This window comes from Rhincodon typus, chromosome 2 (genome assembly GCF_021869965.1).
Source record: "Rhincodon typus isolate 14 chromosome 2, sRhiTyp1.1, whole genome shotgun sequence".
Lineage (NCBI taxonomy): Eukaryota > Metazoa > Chordata > Chondrichthyes > Orectolobiformes > Rhincodontidae > Rhincodon > Rhincodon typus.
In genome coordinates, this window is record NC_063333.1 from 16,516,146 (window position 1) to 16,526,767 (window position 10,622).

General features: G+C 43.5%; 1 protein-coding gene across 1 annotated transcript in view; it reads left to right on the plus strand.

Annotated features, from left to right (window-relative positions):
* dpp6a (dipeptidyl-peptidase 6a) overlaps positions 1-10,622 on the plus strand; it is a 656,996-nt gene that overhangs the window by 608,057 nt on the left and 38,317 nt on the right. The window contains exon 18 of the mRNA XM_048605902.1: positions 4,327-4,425. Coding sequence (XP_048461859.1) covers positions 4,327-4,425 — 99 coding nt within the window. The remainder of the gene's footprint in view (positions 1-4,326; positions 4,426-10,622) is intronic.

The window sequence follows — 10,622 nt, forward strand, 5'->3', positions numbered from 1 at the left end:
TACAGGGTTAATTACACGGAGTGCAGTGTGTGTGTACAGGGTTAATTACATGGAATGCAGTGTGTGTGAACAGGGTTAATTACACAGAGTGCAGTGTGTGTGTACAGAGTTAATTACATGGAGTGCACTGCGTCCGAATCAGAAACAGGAATTGCCTTGAAAGCTCAGCAGGTCTCGCAACATGTGTGGAATGGAATCAGAGATAACCTTTTGGGTCCAATGACCCTTTCTCAGAACCCAGTTTGTGTGCAGTGTGTCTGGATGGGTTATACAGAAAGAGTTTACTCAAGTTTTGTCATTTAAGGAAGAGTAGTGTCCAGTATTCACGCAGCAAGTTCCCACATGGAGCAACGTAATAATAACCAGGCAATCTGATTTCCTTTTGATTAAGGGATAAATTTTGACCAGTGCAAATGAAGAACATGCCCACTCCTCAATATGGTGCCATAGGGTGTCTCGTGTCCTATTGAGAAAGCAATTGGGCCTTGTTTCTCATCAACAAACATGTGATCCAACGAATGCAGCATTCATTAATATCACCACCTGGTATCAGGCTGGATTAAGTGTCCAAGTCTACAGAGAAGGAACAAAAACAGAAATTGCTGGTAAAGCTCAGCAGGTCTGGCAGCATCTGTGAAGAAAAAAATCACTGTTAACGTTTTGGGTTCCGAGGAAGGGTCACCGGACCTGAAACGTTAACTCTGATTTTTTCCTTCACAGATGCTGCCAGACCTGCTGAGCTTTTCCAGCAACTTCTGTTTTTTTTTCTGATTTACAACGTCCGCAGTCCTTTCGGTTTCTACTGAGAAGAAATTAAATCAGAGACCTTCGGACTCAGTGCACAATATAACTACCTCATGAGAACCATGACTGACACCAAAGATAATCATTGGAAGAGAAGATTTCCACTTGCCATACTCTTCACCCTCCACAACCCTGAACCCTTCCCCTGCTGTTCCAGACCTGTCCAGATAAAGTGCAGGATTGGGATGGATAAACTGAGATCGCAGCATAGTATTACATTATGATAGAAGGGGAAATGAGCAATTAGCACCAATGAGATATCAGGTCAGTGCAGCATCCTCAATATTTCTAGCTGTTGCTTTTCAGCAGCAATTTGCAGTGGGAATCGAGCCCTTGGTTTCCAACAGCAGTTTGCAATAGGAATGCTCATAGATCCAGCCCTTGATTTCCGTGAAGAATCTCAGGGAAACCTATAAAATTCTAAGAGAACTGACATGGTAGATGCAGAAAGGACGTTCCTGATGGCAGAAGAGTCCAGAACCAGGGGCCACTGATTAATGAGACCAGCTGGGACATTTAGGACTGAGATGAGGAGATATTTCTTCACCCAGACAGTAGTGCATGTGTGGAATTCCCTACCACAGAGAGAAATTAATTCTGCAATGTTGTATGGTTTCAAGAAGGAGTTAGATATAACACTTGGGCTAAAGTGTTCAAAGGATCTGGGGAAAAGGCTGGAACAGGCTATGGAGTTGCATGACCAGCCATGATCATAATGTATGGCAGAGCAGGCCAGAAGGGCAGAATAGCCTCCTCCTGCTCACATTTTCTATATTTCCATGTTTCTATGAGATGTGGACAGTAACAGGGGAGAGAGGGAGGTTGTGAAGGGGGGAAGGGATGCTGTATGGTGAAGGCAGATAGTAGTGAGGAGGAGGGAGTCTATGATGGAGAGAGGAGGAAGATGTGGTGGTCCCTTCTCTCCACCCCCCCCAAGAATCATTTTCCCCTTGACCCCATCACCAGACCCCATCACTGCTCACTTCTCTGCCCCACTTCATCTCTCAATTCCCCCTCATTCTCTCTTATCCTTATTCCACCCTATGAAACTCCACTTCAGTTTTTTGCTGCTTTTCTGCAAATATGCAGTTCCTTTGCACATGTCACTGGAATTCTACGTGATGATGTCAGGCCTGCCTGAAAATGTATGGATTGTATCCGCGTAAAATCTGTGCAAGGTTCTGGAATTCTGTGCATACATATTGCCAATGTCAGAATACACTGGCTAATCTATATGTTTTTGTAATCACTTGCTGCATCTGCATTGAGTGTAGTAATGTTTTACAACTCATGCACTAAGATGCCCAGAACCCTCTGCTTCTCAGAGCTCCAGTTATAGTTGAATTTGGTGTTTTTTTAACAACCTGAAATGTTTCATAGATGTGACACACCTCGTGAAAGAGCAGAGGAGAAAATGGGGGTGAGACTTTAGGGAGACTTGAACGTGTCTCACATTTGAAATGTTAGAGGCCATAGAAAGGGGCCAAATGGCTTACTCTGGCTCCAGATTCTTAGATGGGAATATCGTAAGAGGTACTGCACAGATGGGTCAGTCTTGCTAATGGAGAAACCAATGACTTGTTTGCATTTGGTGTTTGAAGCAAGCACATTGGCTGCTCAATAAAGTGACAGGATTTTTCCGAAAATGTCAGCAGGGAGCACCTCTCTGCAGGTGTCAGCAACGCTGCAGCCACTTAATTCTCCAAGGGATTTATTGTAAATCAGTGGTTTAGCACAAACACCAGCTTCCACCTTTCCCTTCTGGAGCCTTTCCCTGTCCAGAAGCCAATCCCCCATTGGGGGAGAACCCAGTTCCAGTTTGTTATAAAGAAACGCACCACCAATTACCCAAACCATCCAATTAATAAACACAGAGCAGGGGCAACAGGAACAAAAATATCAAAAAAGGAGGAAATAAAAAGGGGTGACTAAATAAAAATGGCTTTGGAAGGGGAGGTATTGCATTCCAGCCCCTGTGGTGCCCATCTATCTCAAAAGGCTACCAGTGGACACTGCATACTCCCCCTCAAAGGAGATCCGGGCACAGATGTAACCGCGGACCAGGGATAGGTAGTCAAAGATTGTGACCTAAAGAACACCCCTCGCAATGAATAAACCCATCAGCAAATTTACCAAATGCTCAGTGAACAAATTACAAGCACTGCACACTCAGAGCCAGCCCTTTTTTGTTTGTAAAATAAACCCAATACCAATTTATCAATTCTCCCAATGAACAAAGCAGTGAAGAAGCCAGTTCTCCTTTAATTGACCTGTTCAGACGTGAGAAATAATGTTATTAGGCAGCAAGTTTTTGCAATCTGAAATGCAATGCCTGAAAAGTCAGTGAACGGAATTTCAATAAAAGTCAAAGGAGAATTGGATAAATACTGTGGAGAACGAGCTGTAGGATGAAATTAGATAACTTTTTTCAAAGAGCCAGAATAGTCACAACAGATCGGATGGCCTCGTTCTCTGCTGCATCATCCTGACTCAAATGGTACATAATTTGGGTAGCAGTAAATTGATAATGTTTAGGAGCCTATGCATGCTTGATAACAGCATGGACATAAGGGGGTCTTATTGAAAGAGGGTTTTAACACTTTATTCCCTTTTTAGACGAGACAATTCTGAGGATTTTTTTAGCTTAAATGTTTATTCATACATATAAGGGAACTGTACACATCACAAGAGGGTATACAGCTTAATCTGTATTACAAAATCAAAGGCTTTATGCTATTGTTGCCAATAAAAATATTCCAATCAGAAATGAGGTGAGTTGTGCCATTAAAAAAGTGTTTATGACAATTATGGCATCTCAATGGTATCTATTAAGAATCTCTTCAACTTGCTTGTGAAAAGCAGAAAAGATGGAATGAGATGATGTCGACATTGAGATGGGTTTGGCAGATTTGTTGTTTGATTCTTGACATAAGCCATGTTACTCAGACCTCTATAAGATTCCACCCAATATGTTTACTGTGCCCCATGCAATTTGCAAGAAATTGAGAATCGCTTTGCAATGATACCTGCCAGATCATGCATCTTAACCCGAGAAAGAAAGGAAGACTTGCATTTATTAGGCACTTTTCATAATCTCAAGTCTTATAAAGCACCGTAAAGTCAATAACAGACCAATTATTTCAAATGTTTCAAGATTTTCTTGCATTTAATGAAAAATAGTCATTGAAACCATTTGCATTTTCATTAATTTGTTCAAAAGTGTTTTACTTTGTTTTGATTTTTGTTTCTGTATACACTATATATATACACCTATGTATATTGTTAATATATAAAATCTACACACCATGAGAAGAGTCGAGAAGGTGAGTGTTTGGGAGTTCATAGAATCTCACAAGATGTTACAGATGAATCTACACTTCATGCACAATAACAATCAGCAAGGAATGTCAGTGGGATGTGTTTCACATCCGGACAATATAGTTGCTCCTCAAAAATGCAATGCAAGCTAAATTAAACAAAAAAAAACTTAAGAACTAATTAAATCTTTCCTTCCCCCTTTAGAAGTTTTTGAGTTGGAGCTGAATGACAAGGTGCAAAATGCTACAGAGAGAATGCAAATGCCCAAAATAGAATTCCAGGATGTTCAGATAAAGGATTACTGTAAGTATCTGCACATTCTGATCATTGCTAATCAGTAATGGCTCTGCCTATCAATATCCTAGTAATCCTGAGATATTAATTTGAAAGGTTTTTTATTGGATTTTACATGCTTATAGTTTCTGTTGGCCACTCAATGTAAAATGTCCAATAAAATATTTATGTTTAACTATTTTGCACCTCAGACATCCAGTCAGAAAAACACCCCTCCACAACTACCCTCTGTTCTCTATGGCCAAGCCAGTTTTGTATCCAACTTTATTTTCTAGACCAGCCTACCATGAATGACACTGTCAAATGCTTTAGTAAAGCCTAAGTAGACAACATGCACTGCCCTACCCTCGTCTTCATCACTTCCTCAAAAAACTCAAATTCATGAGACAAGACCTCCCCCACACAAAGTCATGCTATTTGCAATAAGTCAATTTTTCCCAAATGCAAGTAAATCTTGTGCCTAAGAATCTTCTCCAGCAATTTCCCAATCACTGATGTACAGCTCAGTGGCCTATAATTTCCAAATTATCCCTGGCGCCCTTCGCAAACAAAGGAACAATATTAGCTATTCTACAGTCATCTGGGACCTTGTCTGAGGCCAAAGAGAATGCAGAGATATCTGTTAAGGTCCCAGCTATTTTCTCCCTTGCCTCCCAAAATATCCTGGGATAGATTCCATGAGCTGATGGGGACTTGTCTACCTTAATGTTTTTCAAGGTATCAAATTCTGCCTCCTCTTGAATATTGACATGCCTTAGAGTATCAGCAATCTGCTGTCTCATCTTACTGTGTTCCAATGTGTTTCTCCTTGATGAATACCAATACGAAGTACTCATTAAGGACTTCACCCTCTTCCTCTGGCTCCATGGACAAATTCCATCCTTTGTCCTTGAGTGAACCAACCTTTTTCCTGGCTACCTTCTTGTTCCTAATATAAAGAACAAAGAAAGAACAAAGAAAATTACAGCACAGGAACAGGCCCTTCGGCCCTCCAAGCCTGCGCCGATCCAGATCCTCTATCTAAACCTGTTGCCTATTTTCCAAGGATCTGTATCCCTCTGCTCCCTGCCCTTTCATGTATCTGTCCAGATACATCTTAAATGACGCTATCATGCCCGCCTCAACCACCTCCGCCAGCAACACATTCCAGGCACCCACCACCTTCTGCGTAAAGAACTTTCCACACATATCTCCCTTAAACTTTTCCCCTCTCACCTTGAAATCGTGACCCCTAGTAACTGAGTTCCCCACTCTGGGAAAAAGCTTCTTGCTATCCACCCTGTCTATACCTCTCATGATTTTGTAGACCTCAATCAGGTCCCCCCTCAACCTCCGTCTTTCTAATGTAAATAATCCTAATCTACTCAACCTCTCTTCATAGCTAGCACCCTCCATACCAGGCAACATCCTGGTAAACCTCCTCTGCATCCTCTCCAAAGCATCCACATCCTTTTGGTAATATGGCGACCAGAACTGTACGCAGTCTTCCAAATGTGGTCGAACCAAAGTCCTATACAACTGCAACATGACCTGCCAACTCTTGTACTCAATAGCCCGTCCAATGAATGAAAGCATGCCGTATGCCTTCTTGACCACTCTATCGACCTGCGTTGCCACTTCCAGGGTACAATGGACCTGAACACCCAGATCTCTCTGTGCATCAATTTTCCCCAGGGCTTTTCCATTTACCGTATAGTTCGCTCTTGAATTGGATCTTCCAAAATGCATCACCTCGCATTTGCTTGGATTGAACTCCATCTGCCATTTCTCCGCCCAACTCTCCAATCTATCTATATTCTGCTGCATTCTCTGACAGTCCCCTTCTCTATCTGCTACTCCACCAATCTTAGTGTCATCTGCAAACTTGCTAATCAGACCATCTATACCTTCCTCCAGATCATTTATGCATATCACAAAAAACAGTGGTCCCAACACGGATCCCTGTGGAACACCGCTGGTCACAGTTCTCCATTTTGAGAAACTCCTTTCCACTACAACCCTCTGTCTTCTGTTGCCCAGCCAGTTCTCTATCCATCTAGCTAGTACACGCTGGACCCTATGCGACTTCAATTTCTCCATCTGCCTACCATGGGCAACCTTATCAAATGCCTTACTGAAGTCCATGTATATGACATCTACAGCCCTTCCCTCATCTATCAACTTTGTCACTTCCTCAAAGAATTCTATCAAGTTGGTAAGACATGACCTTCCCTGCACAAAACCATGCTGCCTATCACTAATAAGCCCATTTTCTTCCAAATATAAACAGCTCCTATCCCTCAGTATCTTCTCCAGCAGCTTCCCCACTACTGAAGTCAGGTTCACCGGTCCATAATTACCTGGATTATCCTTGCTACCCTTCTTAAACAAGGGGACAACATTAGCAATTCTCCAGTCCTCCGGCACCTCACCCATGTTCAAGGATGCTGCAAAGCTATCTGTTAAGGCCCCAGCTATTTCCTCTCTCACTTCCCTCAGTAACCTGGGATAGATCCCATCTGGACCTGGGGACTTGTCCACCCTAATGCCTTTTAGAATACCCAAAACTTCCCCCCTTATTATGCTGACTTGACCTAGAGTAATCAAACATCTATCCCTAACCTCAACATCCATCATGTCCCTCTCCTCGGTGAATACCGACACAAAGTTCTCATTAAGAATCTCACTCATTTTCTCTGACTCCTCGCACAACTTGGGATTTTCCTTAACCCTGTTAGCTAAAGATATTTCATGACCCCTTTTAGCCCTCTTAATTCCTCATTTCAGATTGGTCCTACTTTCCCGATATTCTTCCAAAGCTTCGTCTGTTTTCAGTCACCTAGATTTTCCTTTTTCCTCTTTGCTAGTCTCACAATTTTACCTGTCATCCATAGTTCCCTAATATTGCCTTTTCTATCCCTCATTTTCACAGGGACATGTCTGTCCTGCCCTCTAATCAACCTCTCTTTAAAAGCCTCCCACATATCAAATGTGGATTTACCTTCAAATAGCTGCTCCCAATCCACATTCCCCAGCTCCTGCCGAATTTTGCTATAGTTGGCCTTCCCTCAATTTAGCACTCTTCCTTTAGGACCATTCTCATCTTTGTCCATGAGTATTCTAAAACTTACGGAATTGTGATCACTATTCCCAAAGTAATCCCCTACTGAAACTTCAACCACCTGGCCGGGCTCATTCCCCAACACCAGGTTCAGTGTGGCCCCTTCCCGAGTTGGATTATTTACATACTGCTCTATAAAACCCTCCTGGATTCTCCTTACAAATTCCGCTCCATCTAAACTCCTAATACTAAGTGAATCCCAGTCAATGTTGGGAAAATTAAAATCTCCCATCACCACCACTCTGTTTTTCCTACATCTTTCCATAATCTGTCTACATATTTGTACCTCTATCTCACGTTCGCTGTTGGGAGGCCTGTAGTACAGCCCCAACATTGTTACCGCACCCTTCCTATTTCTGAGCTCTGCCCATATTGCCTCACTGCTCGAGTCCTCCATAGTGCCGTCCTTCAGCACAGCTGTGATATCCTCTTTGACCAGTAATGCAACTCCTCCACCCCTTTTACCTCCCTCTCTATCCTGCCTGAAGCATCTATATCCTGGGATATTTAGTTGCCAATCTTGCCCTTCCCTCAACCAAGTCTCAGTAATAGCAATAACATCATACTCCCAGGTACTAATCCAAGCCCTAAGTTCATCTGCCTTACCTACTACACTTCTCGCATTAAAACAAATGCACCTCAGACCACCTGTCCCTTTGCGTTCATTATCTGCTCTCTGCCTACTCTTCCCCTTAGTTACACTGACTTCATTATCTAGTTCCTTACAGGCTTTAGTTACTACCTCCTTACTGTCCACTAACCTCCTCATTTGGTTCCCGTCCCCCTGCCACGTTAGTTTAAACCCTCCCTAACAATGTTAGCAAAAGCACCCCCTAGGACATTGGTTCCAGCCCTGCCCAGGTGTAGACCGTCTGATTTGTAATAGTCCCACCGCCCCCAGAACCGGTCCCAATGTCCCAAAAATCTGAACCCCTCCCTCCCGCACCATCTCTCAAGCCACACATTTATCCTGCCTATTCTTTCATTTCTACTCTGACTAGCACGTGGCACTGGTAGCAATCCTGAGATTACTACCTCTGAGGTCCTACTTTTTAACTTGGCTCCCTAAATTCTGCTTGTAGGACCTCATCCTGTTTATTACCTATATCATTGGTGCCTATATGCACCACGACAGCTGGCTGTTCACCCTCCCCCTACAGAATGTCCTGCAGTTGATCTGAGACATCCCTGACCCGTGCACCTGGGAGGAAATATACCATTCGGGAGTCTCGTTTTCAACCACAGAACTGCCTATCTACTCCCATTACAATTGAATCCCCTATGACTATAGCCCTTCCACTCTTTTTCCTGCCCTTCTGTACAGCAGAGCCAGCCACGGTGCCATGAACCTGGCTACTGCTGCCTTCCCCTGGTGAGCCATCTCCCCCAACAGTATCCAAAACAGTATACCTGTTTTGGAGGGAGATGACCACAGGGGACACCTGCACTGCCCTCCTGCTTTTTTTCTACCTTTTGGTCACCCATTTCCTTTCTCCCTCAGCAATCCTAATCTGCGGTGTGACCAATTTGCTAAACGTGCTATCCACGACTTCCTCAGCATCGCGGATGCTCCAGATTGAGTCCATCCGCAGCTCCAGAGCTGTCATGCAGTATAACAAGAGCTGCAGCTGGACACACTTCTTGCACGTATAGGAGTCAGGGACATCAGCCGCGTCCCTGAGCTCCCACATTGAGCAAGAGGAGCATAACATGGGTCTGGGATCTCCTGCCATTTTTACTCTTAAGCTTAGCTGAGTCCTACTATAACATCAAATAATAGATAAATGAAATGAAAGAATTTTTACCAATCACTCTACTTACCAGCACACAATAAAAAAAAGAAAAAGAAAAGCCTTACCTTATCAACACACCGCAGAGTCTTTTCTTTCGGTTAGAGGAGGAGGGCGGGTGGGAGACATGACACGTGTAGTGTCTCGGGTTTAGTCACTGCCCAAATATATCAGTTCACTCACTTTCCCAGAGCGCAGTTCGACCACTCCCACTCATCTCTGCTGCCAAAATGAAGAACTTACCTTCCCGGCAGCCCCCTGGTCCTCGCTCTCACCGCTCCCGCTGCTGCTGCAAAAATGGAGGCCGCTGATTCCACAAGATAAGTCTTTTAAAATGAAAAGCTCACCTTCCCAGCAGTCCCCTCGCGCTCTCTCCCAACTCCCGCCGCTGAACAAATGGAGCCATATTGAACATACACAATGCCTTGGGATTTTCCTTAATCCTAGTTGCCAAGGACATTTCATGGCCCCTTTTAGCCCTCCTAATTCCCTGTTTAAGTTCTTTCATGCTTTCTTTATCTTCCTCAGTGTTTTGTATGATTTCAATTTCCTAAACCTTAAATATGCCTCCTCTTGCTTTTTGACTAAACTTTCACCATCTTTTGTCATCCAGGGTTCCCAAATCCTTATCTTTCATCCTCACAGGAACATGCTGGTCCTGAACTCTGATCAATTGGCCTTTAAAAGACTCCCACGAGTCAGATGTGGATTTACTCTCAAACAGCCATCCCCAATCTAATTTCTCTAGTTCCTGGCTAATGTTGTAATTAGCCTTCTCCCAATTTTAACACTTTCGCCTGAGGATCAGTCTTATCCTTATCCATAGACTCTTACAGAATTATGGTCACTGTTCCCAAGATGCTCTCCCACTGAAACTTCAATCACCTGGCCTGGCTCATTCCCCAGTACAAGGTCTATTATGGTCTCTTCCCTAGTTGGATAATCTACATATCATTTCAAGAAATCCTTTGGGAAGCACTGAACACATTCTGCCCAACAAAGCTCCTGGCACTAAGAGAGTGCCAGTCAATAGGGGGAAGTTAAAATTCCTCACCACAACAACCCTGTTATTTTTACAACTTTCCATGATCTACTCACATATCTGTTCCTCTATCTCCCGCTGGCTATTGGGGGAGGCCTTTCAAATAACCGCATCATAGTGATTGCACTTTTCTTATTCCTGAGTTCTACCAATATGGCCTCGTGGAATGAACCTTCCAAGATGTCCTCTTTTACTGCAACTGTGACATTCTCCTTAATGGTAATACAACTCCCCCACCCCTTTACATCCCTCTCTATCATACTCCCCCACCCCT